The following is an 18,058-nucleotide window of genomic DNA, read 5'->3' as shown; positions in this document are numbered from 1 at the left end:
AAAAAAAAAAAAAAAAAAAAAAGCTCCATAAAGGCCCGGGGAATCTGGCCCAAAAAACTGCGCGTTTTGTGTGCCATCCTCCTCTCCTTTTTTCCTCCAGATTTGTGTTTCTCACATAAATTTTTTAGCACGAATAGAGAAACGTGTCTGAGGGTCAAGAAGCCACGATACGCATTTAGAAGGTGAAAGGCGCGGAGAGAAAATGTTTTGGAGCCTTTTTAAGGGGGGAAAGGACACAAAGAGAGGAGGGGGCCCGCAAGAACGGTGCTGAGGGCGGATACGCTGGAAATCTGTGCTTAAAAAGGACTACAACATGCAAAATATTCCCAAAAGCAAATTTTATTCCCATAGTAGCCTATGTACAATACAGTCTGTGCATTGGTTTTCAAATAATGTCCTGATTTTAGAAAGGCACTTCCAGGTGTACAAAACATTTCTGCAAATCTGTTGTATCCAAACAATAATTAAAAAAAAGGAAAAACAAAAGAACACCGCGTCGTCATCATCGTCAGTGACAGAAAAGCAATTAAATAAAATGTTTTTTCTTTTTTTTCTTAAAAAAGGAGGGGAAATAAATAGATAATGGTCACAAATCAAAACATGCATTTTCATGCAAAATGTGTGTGGAAAACAAACAGGCGCGCGCGCTCATCTGCAGGTGGAGGACAGGTGTGCACGTGCACTGCGCGGAGACTAAAAGAATCGTGACGGTGTTGTTTCATATTGCTTTGTCCGACAGAGGAGGCCGTTCCTGTCATGCGTCACTGTGGGTCTGTGCCGGTATGGAGTCATTACATTTTGGTACATCATGTTCGGACTCATGGGTTTACATTATAAGCAGTAAGTTTACAAGTCCTCCGGAGGCGCGGCGCCGCGCCATCAGTCGTCCACATCAATCTCCACGTCCTCGTCCTCTGAGCACTCCTTACTTGTTGTGTGGTCCGAGAAGGGGGACAGCGGCGACGTCCGCAGTTTCTGTGCGAGCTCGTGCTCCTGCTGGCCTCCCCGCGCGGGGGACTCGGCGCGCGGGTGGCCCAGCGTGCCGTTTGCGCACTTCTCCAGGTCCGCCAGCTTGGCGAGCTTGTCCAGCGGCACCTGGCCGATGGCCTTGGCCGACTCCACGTCGGCCTTCATCTCCTCCAGGTCCCGCTTTAGCTTGGCCCGCCGGTTCTGAAACCACGTGATGACCTGCGCGTTCGTCAGGCCCAGCTGCTGAGCGATCTGGTCCCGGTCGGCGGGCGACAGGTACTTCTGGTACAGGAAGCGCTTCTCCAGCTCGTAGATTTGGTGGTTGGTGAAGGCGGTCCGGGACTTCCGGCGCTTCTTCGGCGTGGTTCTCTGGCCGAACAGGGTCATGCCGTCCCGGCCTGCGGGAGAGCAGAATCTGCGTCAGAACCGCGACAGCGTGTGCGCAAAAACAGGGAGAATAGAGCCCACCGGGACGCAGACATGACAAAATACATTTAAAAAATAAACCAAAATGATTAAAATAATAGCAAAAAAATTAAGGAAGTTTATTCGATTCTACATTTAATGAAAATAATTTCTGAAGGAGTCAAAAATGTAGAAAATAGAATTTAAGTTTTCATTCCGAATAAATACAATAAAATTACCTTCCGCCGCCTGTAAAACGCTGACCTCCAGCCCCTTGAAGGTCTTGCTGGCTAACTCCTCCAGCGCGCAGAGCGGGGACGTCTGCGTCAGGAGCGCGCGGCTGGACAGCGGGATGCCGGACGCGCGGTGCTTCTCGGAGGACGAGATGAGGTGAGCGGTGCCGCAGATGGTGTAGCTGCGCTTCACCGACGGCTTGTTGAGGATGTCGTCGATGCTGAAGGGGGTGAGCGGCTTATTGGAGTTGGCGGGAGGCGGCAAGTGGTCCAGAGGACTTCTCCTCCGGTGCTCCCCCCCCGCATCACACTTGGCCACTTCTTTGGATGTCATCGTCGGTCTGCGGGCTGCGTTTTTGGAGGCGGAAAGACACGCGGGGCCGTCGGGAGGGAAAAGTCACATAACAGTTTGGAGGCGAAGTCAAAGCGGGGAAAGAGGCGCAGGAAGAGGATCTTAATCCGAGGAGTTCGGAGAGCCGGTCCCGGATCCGCAGGAGTGAGACGCCTCCCTGAAAATGGCGAGCTCCACAGAGTTGACGAATACTAACAAGTTATCATTGATTGGTGGGTGATCAATTATCTCCAGTGGCACTGTCGCCCTCTTCCCTTTCACTCTTTGACTCTGTTGCAGTCCAGTGCGGGGCTTTTTGCGACTGGGGGTGTCCCATTAATTAGGACGCATGGCTGGAAGGAGGAGGAGCCCGGCGGAATTATAATGCTTTGTGCTCTTATCATCTTTGGTCTAATTTAGTCGTGTGGTGAGATACCAGAATAGGTATGAGGGGTAAATGAGGGGAAGCGGGGAGGGAGGGAGGAGTGAGAGAATCTCATCTGCACGCGCGTCTTTACGCACGAAACTTCCCGCAGCCGCAGTTCAGCGCGCCGGGGAAAAGTCTGTGGATCATCGCGGCGCTTCTGCACACTCGACCGCCTGCAGGAGGCCGCGGCTCCGCTGCGTGAGGAGCTGTCCTCGGCCTGAAGCGTGGCTCATCCTTTGTTCCGCAGAACCGGGCCGTATATCAGCCCTGACGACGCCTCCTCTGGGGCGGGAGGGAGAGCGAGCCAGAGCCGGGCCATAACTCAGGCGAAAGGGCTCCTTTTTTTACTCCATCCGAGGAAGATTTCCTCTCCTCTTCCTCAGAGCATCCTGCAGGTTTGACAGGTTTTTTCTGGCGCCGGAATCCATCCAGAGACGCTGCGTTCACGAGGGAGGAAAAAAGGTTTCTTGGTCTTTATTTAACATTAAAGGAAAATTATTTTTAAACTTGATTTTGTTAAAAAAAAATGAACAAATTCTTGAAGAAACTTATTTTATTTCGAGGTCATGACGTAATCAGGGGTGTCATAATTGATGAGAAAAAAATGTGATTTTTTTGTAGGTTTTTGCGAATCAATTGCGATTAAATTGTGACATTTTGCTTTTTCCTCACTATTCTGTTTGATTATTAAATTAAGTGAAAATTATTTACGTCCTCGCAGAATTTATTTAAAATATTCTTCATTCAAATATTCTTAATTTAAAAAATGTTTTTCTTGCAGAGAAAATATAAAATATTTGACTGCTGCAGCAAAAAACATTTTTTTAATTTGGAAAAAAATATTTAGGAGACGGAAAATAATTTTTCATGCCAAAAATGTAACTAAAATAAAAATGTAAACGTTTCTAATGTTTTGCTGATATAGTGACACAAGGTGTTCTAATGTGATGCGAGAAGGGTCAAAGAAAATGTGGTTTTTATTGAGAAGGTGTTTGCAGCGGATGTGGGGTCAGGAGCAAACCGGGCCGCCGGTTCGGATCCGCGTGCAGCTCAGAGGTTCAGTGAGTGACCTCCCGCTGCTGCAGCGCAGGTGACTCCTGAAGGCCCAGTTTTCTCCCATGACAGCAGATCCAGAGGAAGGCCCGACTGAAGCGGCATAAATCAGGCGTTGGTTACCGGCGGGTCAGCGGGGCCCGCGTGCAACCTTCACGGAGGACCCCCCCCCCCCCCCCCCCCCCGTCCTGCTGCAGGACAGAGGATTTATCTGCAGGTGGATCTCTGGAGAGACTGTCGTGTTTTAAGTGAGTAGAGATGTAATAACAGGACAAATCCCTGACGGCGGGCGGCAGAGCGCGCGACCACGAGCCAGCCACAGCTCCATTATCCCGGTGATGAACGTGGACTGCTCAGCCAACCCGCGTGCGCGCGCGCGTGGGGCCCTCATGCACTCCAACAGAGCCCGAACAGAACAGACGTGAAGAAAAAAAGGAAGTTTCACAAAATTTCACATCAAGAACAGAAACGAATCACAGAACCATTCAAAATGAAATAAAACAAAGAAAAAACAACATTCAACATTAATGTAACACTTTAAAAACATGACTGATTCACAAAAATACACATTTATGAAAATAAGCACAAAAACATCACACAGTGGGAAATATAAAGCTTTTCTTTGTCTATTTGAAGTAAAAATAAAATTGTTAAAAAAATTAAATTACTGAAAAAATATTTTGTTCACTTAGAACTAAAATAATAAATCAAATAAAAATATTACACACTACAAAATGAAAAGTATCTGACATTTTTACATGTTTTTTTTACAACTTTATCTGAATCCGAAAGGTTTTTTGATACACTGGAAAAGGTTTAATTAATTTTTTTAAAAAGTGTTGTAATTTTTTACTGTCTTAGTTTTCATGAAATTATAATTTGTTAAAAATGTAATTTGATAAAAACAAATATTTTTAAATCTAACAAACTTTTTGTTTTTGTAATGTTATTTGATCCAATATTTCACTTTTTACAGTGTAAATGCATCATAATAAAAAACAAACATTTTTTTACAGGTAATTAAACAGCTGACTGAGCAGCATTTTCATTTTTTTATTTTAATACATTCATATATATATATATATATATATATTATTTTAATAAAATATAATTTTATGAATCTAAAAGTTAGAAACGTCATAAAAAAGTCAGAACTCCACAAGTGTGCGCTCCTGCACCCCCCCGCAGAGCGCAGAGCGCGCGGCTTCCCCTCTTTAAGGAACCCTTTTCACGGCTGTGTGGCTGCACTAATGCAAACCACCGTCAGCCAGCAAATAGACTGCGCGGAGAGGCGCCGCTCCCGTGACTTTAGCGGGAAGCTTGCGGTGATCAGCTGAGTGCTGCGGCTCACCTGCTCGGAAGCAGGTGCCGCTCTCACGCCGCGCGCTGCCAGCGGAAACAGACCGGCTGCCCGCCCTCATCACACTGATGGGCTTTGGGGCCTGTTCACTTGTTGTTGGCGCAGCCTGAACATTCCCAATTTACAGAGGGCGCATTTGAAGCCGCACATATGTGGGGAAAATTTTGAAAAAAACAAAAACAGGGTCTTTTCGTGATGGATTCCCGCTGATGAGCGCGCGGAGCCGCCGCGCTCCGCCTTCCTCATCCACGCGCGTCCATAAAACACGGCGCGCGTGATGCTGCTGAATTGTGTTATTTGGAAAAGGCCAAGATTATTCAGAGCCTTTGGTAATAAAAACTGCCAGAGGAGAACTGTGGAGAATTATGGCAGCAATCCTTTAGTTTTCATTTGTGGGGGCGGCGGGTTTTTTTCTTCCATCATTCCTGGATGCAAAGGAGGACAAAGAGACCTTGAGGTGGAAAATAACCGAAAATCCAATTTGTCACATTGGGAAGAGTAAACAGCAAAAGCTCTGGAGTTGATTACTCCAGGGTGAATCGATCAAAGTGGATCTTTGAGATTTTTGTTCGAGTTTTTACGCACATTTTACGCACAGCATCCACTGAAGCCAGGTGTGTCCTCCTCCCTCCCTCCCACCAAACGCTGCCTCTGAAGGATGGCCTCTGTCTTTCAATTAGCCCACGATGGCCCTCTTACAAGGCTGGCGTCTGGCGGTCCGGCCTGCAGCAGATGCTGCCGCGGCTCGTCGGCTGGAGTGAACAGTCATCAGGGTGGAGCTGCGCGCGGATTACGGCTCCATCCGCTTATCTTGCTCTCTGCGGGGCTCTAATTAGAGGGATCAACACCCAAATCAGCAGTGATCAAAGTTGTGGGGGGTGTATTGTCTTATCTGATCAGATGACCCCCCCGCCCCCTCACGCACGCACACCCCTCCCGCACCCTCTGCGGGGCCACGAGCGTTTGATTTGTCAGCTCTCAGTGGGTCCGTTCATGCAGCACCTGGCAACCCTGCGCAGCTGAATATGGAGGCTGCCACGACAGAACCCCCCAACACACACAACCATATGCCCCCCCATTGTCATTCCAGGCGGCCAGGACAACATTCACTCCCGGGTCCTTTCAGCGCACTGCATCAACGGCGGCCCCCATGTGGAGGGGGGGCCCGGGTCAAGAGGGAGTCCCACTGCAACCCCCCCTCCACCGTCCCAGGAGCCCCCGTGGGCTGGGCTGAGGAAATGTGAATTAGCTTCATCAATGCAGAGGTTAACATTGCGCAAGGATGATGTTAACCCCCTCCCCTCCACCCCTGGTCTGATGTCTTTCTTAGGGGCCAAATTCTTATGAATAAAAGTGAGAGGTTGACAAAGGGATTTGTCTGACAAATGCCGAAGGAGAGCCCCTCAGGGAGGGGCTGCTTAGGCCCCCCCCGCCCAGTATTATCAATCACGCGGCGGCTCTCACTGCGCTGTTATTGTTTTCACCATAATTGTGTCAGGATAGCTTTCATTTGTCTCTAATGAAAAGTGTCTGCATTTGTCATGCTAATGTGGTGACAGCATAAATATTACACAACATATGTGCTGCCAGTTTGTGACCGCGCGCTGATAAATAATTTATTTTCACTTAAACGTGTAAAAACGACCCCCCCCCCGCCCCCTTCCCTAAAACTGTACATCAGCATTACACACAGCTGTCAGGCCTCTCATCCAGGAATCAGGAAATGACTAAAATTAACTTAAAAGCTTTGACAAAAATGCAAATCTGAACATCCTGAAGGGTGATTGGGAGGCAAAAATAAGCGTGAAAATATAAACATGAAGAAAAAAATTCATTTTCTCAAATTCATTTGGAAAAAAACCTTAAAATTTCCTGCAAAGGTGCCAAATTTAACAGTTGAGGCAAAATTTTAATGGAGTAGTGATGTATCGGTTAATCGATGAACAGATTTTTATTTTTATGATCCAAACAGATCGATTTGTCTTAAGCAAGTTTTGATAGAATTGTCCGAAACTGTTACAAAATTGCTTCAAAACTAGATAAATTGATAATCGAAATGCAGTTTGGATTAAGACATAATATATTTCACTATAACCAAAAACGATCATCACAGCAGACAACATGTGACGGCAGCAAAAATGATCAATTAGTCCTACATGTGGAAACACAGAGTTAAAGTCATGTGACCACACAGTGTGGTAGAATATTCTAATAATTATTTTGATGTGGATAAACAACAGTGGGCTGAACTTTATCAAACTAAAATGTGAATTGATTTAACTTTCATTCATTAACTTGTTTGTTTCTACACATATTTAATTTACTCTTGATTATCTTGAAGAAATACAACGAATCTGGAAAACTTCACTGTTCAGTACCAGGTATTTATGTCTGACTCACACTGGTGGACGTTTTGAGTAAAGATGACCTGGATCCATGAATCGGATCATTCAAAATGAACCAGTATCGACTATAAATTGTGTCATCAGCCACAAATTATGATATTATAATTGAACAATTGCTAAAATCAAATGTTACACTTCTACTAAATTTACTTCAAAAATTAAAAACTATAAATGCAAAACTCCAAAATCTGCTAAAATCACACAGAAAAATGAATTCATTGCAGTTTACATGGCAGTGAATGAACTGTCTAGAGTAGAAATCATCCAGCAGGATGTGGTGTGACTGGGGTGCAGAGACGTTGAGGAGTGTGAGTGAGAACACTTAAAAATGTGACGTAAACTGAGGTCAAAAGACAAAAAGTAAAATCAAGTTAAAATTTAGCTGACAAGAAATTATATAAAAAAATATTTGAAAACTGGAAATAAAAAGGGCACAAATGATCCAGCGGTCTGGAAGAATACTGACTTTTAGTCAGCACTAGTGCTGAGGAGTTCAATTCAAAATTCCGATAGTATCGATCCAAGTTGGTATCGTATCGGATCGATACCGGCCTGCAGATATCGATATTTCCTCTGTTTTCTGAAACTTTTCTTTATCAGCAAAAAGGACCCAGATGAGTCGCTGCCTCTGCACTTTCACCAGACCTGAGATCTCAGCAGCAGATCTCACGGTCCATGCACTGTTCACTCTATTTCCACTCTAGTTGTTTTAACAAGTTACTTTTGACTGTTTCTATTTTTCTATTTAAAGACTAAGAAGTTATAAATAATTTATATTTCTACCAGTTGTTTTTCTGTTTACATTTAGATTTATTTTCAAATCATAGTTGTTTCTTTTGGGTTGAAGACACTGACTGTAAAAAAATCTTTCTTATGGTTGTAGACTATTTGGTATTCACTTCTTCACATTTAATTTAAGTTAAAGAAGTTTTTATTTTAATAAAATATTTTCCATTTAATTGAAAATATTGTCCTAATTCTGTTTTTATGTTTGTCAAGTGATTAAAAAACGGAAATTTACAAAAGTTTAGTAAACCATTAACTCAAAAATTTCATTTGATGAAAACAAATGATTTTAAATGTAAAAAATTAAAGAACCTTTGTAAAGTGATCCAATATTTCACTTTTTACAGGGTAAAACATAAATGTAATTTAAAATAAACAAAAAGTGTCATTTAAAATGAGTTTGAATGCAGAGATCAACTGATTTTTTTTTTTTAGAGCTAACAGTTTTGCCTTTGACATAACAATTTTTGGGGGGGTGAAGGTTTGATCAAACATAAAATAGCACCATAATTTAAAATCACAGAAGTCAGCAGGAATCTCCTGAAAAAGCAGACAACATGATACTTCCTTAGAGAAAATTTTGCACCCGAAGACCTCAAAAGGTCAATGTTTCTCAGATTTCATGCAACACAACTCCAATGACTCAACAGCTTTATCTTTCACTCTTTGATGCCGCTTATTAATCTTAATTAGTTTGGATTCAACGCTAAAAATGTAAATGTTATTCATCCGTTTCTTGTAGAAAAAAAATTACATTGCATGAAAAATTTCTCCAAATTTTTGCACTTAATAATTTAACACTGGAACTCCAGTGTTTATGATCTTTGATTTACTCTAATTTTTTTTAAGTTAGTACGATAATTCCAGCAGATTCTGAAGGACAAAGCAGCTTGTGCCGCTTTCCTTGAGCTGAAAATGCTGAAAATGACGGCTAAAACGCCAAAGCTGATAGTTTGCCAAAATATTAGCTACATGCTAAAATAGCCAAAAATGGAAAAAATGTCTAATTATTCCAAAACAGCTAGCATAGCACTAGCTAGCTGAAAATAGCACTCTAGCTGAAAATCCTGAAACTGACAGCTAAAAACGCTCAAGCTGATAGCTTCCCAAAATATTATCCTAAAGTTAAAATGACCAAAAAACTAACAAAATGTCTGATTTTGCCAAAACAGCTAGCACAGCACTTAAATATCGACTAAACTCCAAATATGCCTAAAGAACTTAAAAAAGTCAAATTTTGATAAAACAGCTAGCATAATGCTAAAATATTAGCTTAACTTCAAGCCTAAAAAACCTAAAAAACTGAAAAAATATCTAAATTAGCCAAAAACAGCTAAATTAACCCTTTAACACCAGAGCTCTTGTGTTTATGTTCTTTGATTCACTATAATGTTTTTAATTTTGAGACGATAATTCTAGCAGATCCTTTTGCTGAAAATGCTTAAACTGATACCTAAAATTGCTCAAACTGATTGCTGAAACGCTGAAGCTTATAGCTTGACAAAAATATCAGCAAAATGCTACAATAGACAAAAAAAATACTGGAAACATTTCTAATTTTGCCAAAACATAGCACTTAAATATTACCTAAATACTAAAATATCTAAAAAAAAAAAAAAAACTGGAAAAATGACTAATTTGACCAAAACAGCTAGCATAGCACTAAAGTATTAGCTAAACTCAAAATTTATTTTCCTTAAGAACTAAAAAAGTACAATTTTGACAAAACAGCTAGCATATTGCTAAAATATTAGTTACCTCCAAGCTAGCCTTAAAAACTGGACAAATGTCTAAAAGAGCCAAAAACAGCTAGCTAAATATGCTCAGGCTGATAGCTAAAATGCTGAAGTTGATAGCTTGCCAGCAAAGCACTAGCATCGCACTAAAATAGCTAAACTGCCAAAAGAACTTAAAAAATGAATTGCCTTAGGGACTAACAAACTTTAAAAAGTCAAATTTTGACAAAACAGCTAGCATAATGCTAAAATATTAGCTTAACTTTAAGCTAGCCTAAAAGACTGGAAAATTCTCTAAATGAGCCAAAACAGGTAGCATGTTGCTAAATTAACCCTTTAACTCTGGAGCTCTGGTGTTTATGTTTTTTAATAAACTGTAATTGTTTAATTGTTAAGACGATCAATGTATCAATGTAATTCCAGTGGATTTTGAAGGAGAAAAGCGGCTCACGCCGCTTTTCTCCTTCAAAATCCACTGGAATTACATTGATCGTCTTAACAATTAAACCGTTACTGTATGCTAAAGATTTTGTGTTTAAGTGTCACCTGCAACGCCTCAGGTGTTAAAGGGTTAAAAAATATGTCCAGGTGGTCAACATTAAAAAAAGTCCCTTTTTTCTGATAATGTTTTGGTTTTAACCTTTTATCAACCCCACTAAAAAAAAAAAAAAAATCAATGAAAAAAATTCTATTTGTTTCTGCCCTGCAGTAAAACACACAATCGATAATTTCAAAAACATGTTTCCAAAACCTGATCTGGACCAGAAAGTGAAAAAATAAAAACAATTTTAAAAAAGTTCTCCTGATTTTCCATCATAATAATGAGCAAAACATCAGATTCCTCTGAGCTCAAAGCAACAGAATCAGCATTAATTTTACAGCTGCTTCAGAGAGGAGCTGAAGGCCCTTCCTCAAACGTGTAGAAGGTAATAAGAACATAAAGACGGGAGAAACCTGCGGTGGTGGTGTGGTGGTGTGGGACTCCACCTTTAACCCCGCTGTAATTGAGGAGCATGTCGGCGCTGCTGCAGCCGTTCGTGTCAGGCTGGGACAGTAAACGTCTGCGCCTGACAGACTGCTGAGTGCATGAGTGAGGGCTCCTCTTTGTCTCCACGCGCACGTGTGTGTCTTCATATTTTGTGCAAATGAAAGCCTCCCACACACACTCGCACACGCTCCGCTCCGCGGGGCCCGCGCTCCTCTTTATGACTTTATTAAAAGCGTCTTGTTTCATATCATGCTCTCCCTGCAAAGAACAACACACCTCATATATCACACTGTTATTGTGGGTAATTAAGAACAAAACTCCGTGTTATATGGGGCCTGTCGTGCATAAGCAAAAATTGTCCACTTTAATTGCAGGGAAATATAAATTTGCAGCGTTTTTTGTCTGCTGAGAATTATTACTCTTCTTAATATTGAAGGAGGAGGAGGTCCTGGAGAAGATGGCACCCGCATTCATTACACTAATACTCCCCTTTGAAAATGAATGATAATGAGACACAGCAGCTATTTACTTTGCTTTAATGCTGCGGTAACTACCCCCACACACATGCACACAAACGCCTTTTAATGACTTGTTGCACACAAAAATATAATATTGTGTTGAAGGTGTGGATGGAGGGGGGCATCTTTGTGTCACTGCTTCCTCTGAACAGATGAGTGTGGCCTGGAGGAGGAGGAGGAGGAGGAAGAGGGGGGCAACCATCCAGATCTGTGCCTGTTCCTGCCGTTTAAACCCGAGCATGCTCCACTAATGCCCCCCCCCTCTCTCCATCCGTCTTCCTCATAGTTTTCTTGTCACCTTCATCTCTTTGTTTTTTTTCTCTCTCATTCTCCTCTTTTACCTTTCACACTTCTCCTTAGCAATTGCTTTCTCCGCTGCGTTCTTCTTCCGAGGAGGGGCTTATACAGAGGAGAAGTCGGTGGCGTTGAGCCGAGGAGGACACACTCCACTTAGATAAATATCCCCATCGCTCCGAGCGGAGCCGGGAGATTTATTCCTCCTCCGAGCTGGCAGAAAATTGACTTGTTTCATAGGGGCAGGCTGCTGACGCATTGCCACGAGAGGCAAGGAGACAGGACAGAGGGAGGGATGAAGAATGATAAAGAGGGATGGAGAGGAAGAAAGGGAAAGAAAGGAGAGGAAGAAAGGCAATCTAGCAAGAGGGGAGGGAGAAAAACGATAAAGAGGGATGAGAGAGAGTGATGTCCCTCCCCATGTACCAGAGGATAAAGCCAGTGGGGTGGCGAAACAGTGATGAGGGAAATGGTACAGTTGACATTTATATAAGAGGATATTGATGAAGCAGAGACACCAGCAGACTCAATCCCATCCTCCTCTTCCTCTTTGGTCTCTTTTATCTTGTTTACTACTTTTCACTCTTCCTCTGCTTGTCTTTGCTCCTCTGTCTCCCTCAGCACTCTCTGTCTTTGGACTGACAGAGTGCTCTTATTGGACACTACATCCTCATTGAGGCAAAAGGGCCACAACCTTGGCTGACTTAAGACTGGAGCTGCCAATGCATCACAGTGATAATCTCTTATTTCCAGCGGAGGCCGCCGTGCCGCAGCGGCTCATCCCTTAGCAGGAGAGCACACTTTTTCCTCAACAGCGAGGAGACGAATGCTGCTGCCTCCCCCTGCTTTTCTGAGGAGGTGTGTGGGTGTGCGTGTTTGCTTCCTATGTGTTTTTGTGTGCGCCTGTAAGTGGGTTTGTGTTCTGGGAGCATTGGAGCGCGCAGGAATTCTGCTTGTATCAGCAGCCGGGCTGCACCGGGAGAGAGGTGTACATGGGAGAAAGATGGGGGAACTGGGAGCCTGTGCATGTGTGTGCGTGCATGTGCGAGCAGCAGAGAATAATTTAGTCGCACTGAAGCTCAAAGCTCATGTCAACCTTGGATAGGAACCCGGGATGATAATTTGAATTGGGAATTAAGTCACCAATCAATGGTTATATTTATGCTGAATCAGAGTTTTATTAGGGGAAGAGAACTCAATCATCTTAATGGGCGTGCACGTGGGCATGCATGTCTGTAGGTAGATATGCAGAGAGAATTAGCTCTTTTCTGCCTGCTTGCTGGTGGAAAAATGCAGTCAGTCTGTGACCAACAAACAACCTCAAAAATAACAACATCCTAGACTTCTTCATGCAGAATGAAAGCAAATCTCTGTTTTTTAGTAAAAAAAATAAATAAAATAAACTTAAGTTTAAAAAAAAATCTTGTTTGATTTAGAATCATTTTAGTTTGAACAAAATAATAAGTTTAACCCTTTAAGCTTGCCAAAATATTAGCTAAATGCTAAAATAGCCAAAATATGGGAAAAATGTCTAATTTTGACAAAACAGCTAGCATAGCATTAAAATGTTAGCTAAACTCAAAATTTACCTAAAGAACGTAAAAAAGTCAAAATTTGATAAAACAGCTAGCATAATGCTAAAACATTAGCTAAACTCCAAGCTAGCGTAAAACACTGGAAAAATGTCTAAATGAGCCAAAACCAGTTAGCATGTTGCTAAATTAACAGTATAACACTGGAGCTCCAGTGTTCTTTGATTTACTGCAACCTTTTATTTGTTAACACAATCAACATAATTGTACATTCCTAAATGTGCTGAATGTTTTGACACCAAATTTGCATACATTTGAAGAATTTCTTGAAGAATTGGCAAAAATTGCATAAAATCTTAAATTGCATGAAATGTTTCAATACCAACAGTACAAGTACAAATCTCCTGAACGTTTTGATACAATTAAAACATGAGTTAAATGTGTAATGATTATTTTTCTGCATTAATATGAAACAGTATTTTGATGATAATCAATGAGTATTACATATTAGTTACATAAGGTATGATTGTTACCGTTTACTGAAATCATAAAATCGATGTTCACTTCTTCCCACTCCCTTTCAAGCAATAAATCAAACTCTATTGAATTTAATCACAAAAAAATAAAGAACCTAATGTGACATAAGTGTATTTTGTTTTTGTTTGTTTGTTTTCTATTTTCTAATCAATGCTTTTCATTATTTATGTAATGAGTTTGAAATATTTGTGTTTTGTCCTGTATATTTCATAATCTATGCTTGTAATAAACCATATTGTATGCATTTCAAAAGTGCATTAATGTAAGAATCGGACTTCTTTATGATTATAACTCAAAAACTTTGATGCTGTTGACGATTTTTGCTAAAATATCCACATTTCTGTTAGCTAGACTGTAGACCAGAATGTGACAAAAGGGAAACAATAAATCAATACATTTTTCCAAAATAACTGCTCATTCTCCTCAAACAGCAGTAAATATCATTTTGTTTGTAATAAGAGTTTGTTGATGTCAAACCGAGAATTAAAACAATGAAACGTGATCGGGACAGATTTCCGATCATGTGATCGGATTGAGACGTCCCTAACCAGCAGTAATGTCAAGTCTGTTTCCTGTCCTAAAAAAAACTTTCTCACAAATTGTTTTTAAAAAAATTAGCTGGATGAAAGAGTCTTTGTTAAGATATATGTGATTAAAGTGAGTTTAGATTTAATAAGGAGCTCCTGTGAATCCTCCCTTTAGGCCATAGATGTATGTATGAGAGAATAAAAGAATCACTATGGTAGTGATGGAGCATAGTCACTTCTTTGTGTAAGAGTTTATTAATATGTGTGTAAGTATTTACTAACATTTATGAATGACTATAACTGTATGTGTGCAGGGATATTACAACATATGTGTAAGAGTATATAGTGTTTGTAAATTACTACAGTAGTTCTTGGGCAAGAGTAAGTTTTTGTGACATAGTTTGTAGAATCTCTCATGGACCTCTCACAGACAAATGGTCATTTTATCATCGTTTCATGATTTCATTCTTTGTTTAAGTGGATTTCTCCCTTTAATGAAGTTTTCATATAAAATCCGACTAAAGTGAATAAACCTTGAAAAAGAGATCAATGGATCTCAATGGGATTTTTTCCTGGTTAAATAATGGTTAAATTTGACCCTTTAAAACAAAAAGGGATTATATTCTAATGATTTGATTGATTAGTTTTCTTTGTTAGATCCACTCACAAGTGGATCCCACGGAGCTGTCACAGCCGCCTGCACTTTGCCAGTCACTCTTCATTTAAAGTCCCCTTATGACAATTTTTATTTAAAAAAGTTCCCAGAAGTGTTTTAATTATGATTATGAAGTTTTTAACCAAAATCTCACAACCTAAATGTTTTAAAAATACATTTTTCATGTTGATCTGAAGCCTCTGTTGCCAAAATCTCCTCTGGGGGGGCGTGGCTTTTGGACCTAAGATGAGAAGCCCCACCCCTGATCCCCCCCTGTCTGATTTTGGTATCTTTGTGTCTCACTACCATAAATTTTCACCGCTGCTACAAATAAAAGTCCATCAATATCGGTAATCAAGGATTTTGAGTCCCATGGATATAATTTTTATAGGGCCCCCCCCCCTCAGTCTGGGCCCCTAGAATCAGCCTCTCATCCTCTTCACGTCTTGTGATTTGTGCTGTTCAGGATGAGGTTTGTCTTATCTGAAGTTCATATGGATAAAGTGAAACTTTGATGTTTTTGGACCTGATGAGCTGCCACTCTGCGCTCCATCCTGACTGAACGACTGTGAAACAGCCCCAAACAGCTTATAAACCCGGTTTATTAGAGCCACCTCAGGTTTCCTTCAGGGACTGCGAGGTGTGATTTCTTTTGGCGCGAGTGTTTGTACCTTGGGAGCAGATGTGAGTGGCAGACGTGCCGGAGAGGCCCAGTGACCTTCTCCCTGGACTGTAACTCAATCAGAGCTCAAGGCGTGACACCGTAACCCTGCGTGGCAGGAAGCGGCCTGGCTGCAGCACTCTGCTAAGTCCTCCACTAACGGCCGTGACCGCGCCGCGCTCATATCCCGCCGGAAAGCAGAGCCGCGCCGCTGCCACTTTCTTACAAATGAGAGATAAGCTCCGTTTTGGTGATTCGATTCAAAATGTGTCCAAGATGACAAGTTCACAGGTTACCAGCTCTCAGGTTTCGCCTTCATTAAGGGAATTAATGAGGCTTCTGTGGTCTCCGGATTAGGGGAGTATCTGCTTTCCTGGCAGGCATGCTCTTCAGAAACCTTTGGAAACAGAGTGTATCAACCAAGATTATTTTAAATGGCTTGTAAACGGTCAACCAGCACTTTAAAGAACACGAGTGCGGGTGTTGATTTTTCTCAGGCTATAAGGTGGCATTAGCTTAGCTCTGTAACACTTGTAGATGTTTAGATAAGCGGAGGAGGCTAATCGGATTTGTGCTGGAGTGTCGATGAAGCTGGCTGTGTTGCATCAGCTGTTCGGGAGAGGCACACCACTTCTGCTGCTTCACCTGCACGCTCTCCAGGTGTTAGCCTGTCTGGAGGATCTCGTCTTCCTTAATTCTATCTGTTCTTTACGGCATTTATAGAATGTGTTTTTTTGTGTGAGCTCTGTCTCTGTCTCCTGGAAGACTCGATGTGGTCAGATATAATCTAAAAAAACAAAAACTTTGACACAGTCATGAGAAGACCCTGGTTCCGATCTTGATTGGGTCCTTCTTGTGTCGGGTCTGTATGTTCTTAGTGGATATTACTCGTTTTATGTGTTGTAAAGCACTGATCTTTCGTTGAGTGCAGAAGGTGTAGTGTGTGAGTTCCTGATGGAAGGAGTTTGAGGCTCTATGAAGGACTGGACTGGTCGACGTGACCCTGACTTTGGAACCTGGAAAGGAAAAGAGGGTCTAGATCAGGGGTCTGCGACCTTCAACACTTAAAGGGTGACCAAACAGGGCAGTTGGAGGCAGACTCCATTCTCAGCCCAGAAAAATGGTGGAGGCGTGGCTTGATTTGATGATTGACAGTTGGGTTATCTTTATGTAACATACAGTGGGTCTTCAGTATGGAGAGTGCAGCTGAAGGTCGTGTCGGAGAGTGGTAAAGTGCCGCTAGCATCGTAGCTAATAAAGGCTAACATATTAAGCAAAGAGTCTCAGTGAGACGTTCATTGTAAATCCATCACCAGAACAAAGTTTGCTGGATTTAATGACAATTGCACCAGCCAGAAGAGTTTTGACAACCGAAGGCAAAACAGCTATTAGCCATGCTAAAGCTAACACAATAACAACCGACATTACAGAATCAAAGATGGGCGGGGCTTTTATACTGGAGCTGCAGAGCACGATGACGTGAAACTTCTGGGATTCACACCAATTAACTAATCAGAAAATTCAACTGTAATACATCAGTTCAACCTGTAGGGGGCAACACACTGATGGCTTTAGACAGGAATCAAACAAGTTTTTTTTTTTTTTTAATTTGCCAAAAATGTGGCAATGACCAACAGACTGCACTATTAAAGCCCCATTTATAGATGTCAACAGACAAAAAAAGTTGATGTAGTGTTTGGTGACCCTTTAAAGAGCTATTTGGGTTGGTTTCTCACCCAGAAGGAGCTACATAGTCTTAAATCACACTTTAGAAAAATAAGACACTCCTTTGCACTATATTTAATTGTTGCTATTATCATAACTATAAATTAAATATAGATTTTTGGCATAAATAAAGCAAACATAAAGAAAAAAGAGCCTTTTTTCAAAATATTGAACTGTTTATCATTTTTTGAGGCTCACATAAGTGAACAGAGGTTCACATGACATCCTTTCAAAATAAAAGACATCCTCTGCCATGTCTCAATGCAGAAAATGTAGCAATGGGTTGTGTGATGTCAGCAGTCATTTACCTTTTGTGGTGTATTTCAGCCAGAAATTCATAAATCCAATTAGCTGCAATTAAATGAGAAATTAAGTGACTTTTACTGTATTTTTCTATCAACGTGGTTTACTTAAAATCCTTGAATTTCTTCATTTAAAAAAATCTGTTATTAGTTTCAGTCCGACTGTGTTGAAGTTAAACTGCTTGTTGGAGAATTACAGCTACCATGGTCAGGAGCCTCACAGAGTGATAGAACACGTTTCTTTTTTGTGTACTTTACTACTTATTTTACTTTACATCTACTTTCAATTTTTTTTTCCAGAGAGACACAATGGAGGACTAAAGGAGCCACATGTGGCTCCAGAACCACAGGTTTCAGGGCTCTGGTCTAGATAATGGATGCATGATTGGGCTGAATATGACCAAATATATAATACAAGATCTTCAGAGTATAAGTTGCTCCTGAGTTTAAGTTGCAGTCGTGAAAAAAAGGTATAATAAATCTTGAATAAGTTGCTTTTGGGAGAAAGTGTGATGCTTCTGATCAACTCGGCCAAGCTCAGCGTAAAGCTGTGTTCACACCAAATCTGAATGTGTCCACTGCCTCTTTTGACACTCGTTAAATTCAGTACTCAA

General features: G+C 41.3%; 1 protein-coding gene across 1 annotated transcript; it reads right to left on the bottom strand.

Annotated features, from left to right (window-relative positions):
- Window positions 1–323: 323 nt before the first annotated feature.
- Window positions 324–2,524, bottom strand: lbx1b (ladybird homeobox 1b). The gene is made up of 2 exons (XM_024259550.2): window positions 1,614–2,524; window positions 324–1,367 (listed from the first exon to the last, which is right to left on the bottom strand). The coding sequence occupies exons 1-2, from the start codon at window positions 1,939–1,941 to the stop codon at window positions 880–882; spliced, it is 816 nt and encodes a 271-aa protein (XP_024115318.1). The 5' UTR covers window positions 1,942–2,524; the 3' UTR covers window positions 324–879.
- Window positions 2,525–18,058: the final 15,534 nt, after the last annotated feature.

The sequence above is a fragment of the Oryzias melastigma genome, linkage group LG1, assembly GCF_002922805.2.
Source record: "Oryzias melastigma strain HK-1 linkage group LG1, ASM292280v2, whole genome shotgun sequence".
Lineage (NCBI taxonomy): Eukaryota > Metazoa > Chordata > Actinopteri > Beloniformes > Adrianichthyidae > Oryzias > Oryzias melastigma.
This window is presented reverse-complemented; position numbering and strand designations above follow the sequence as displayed.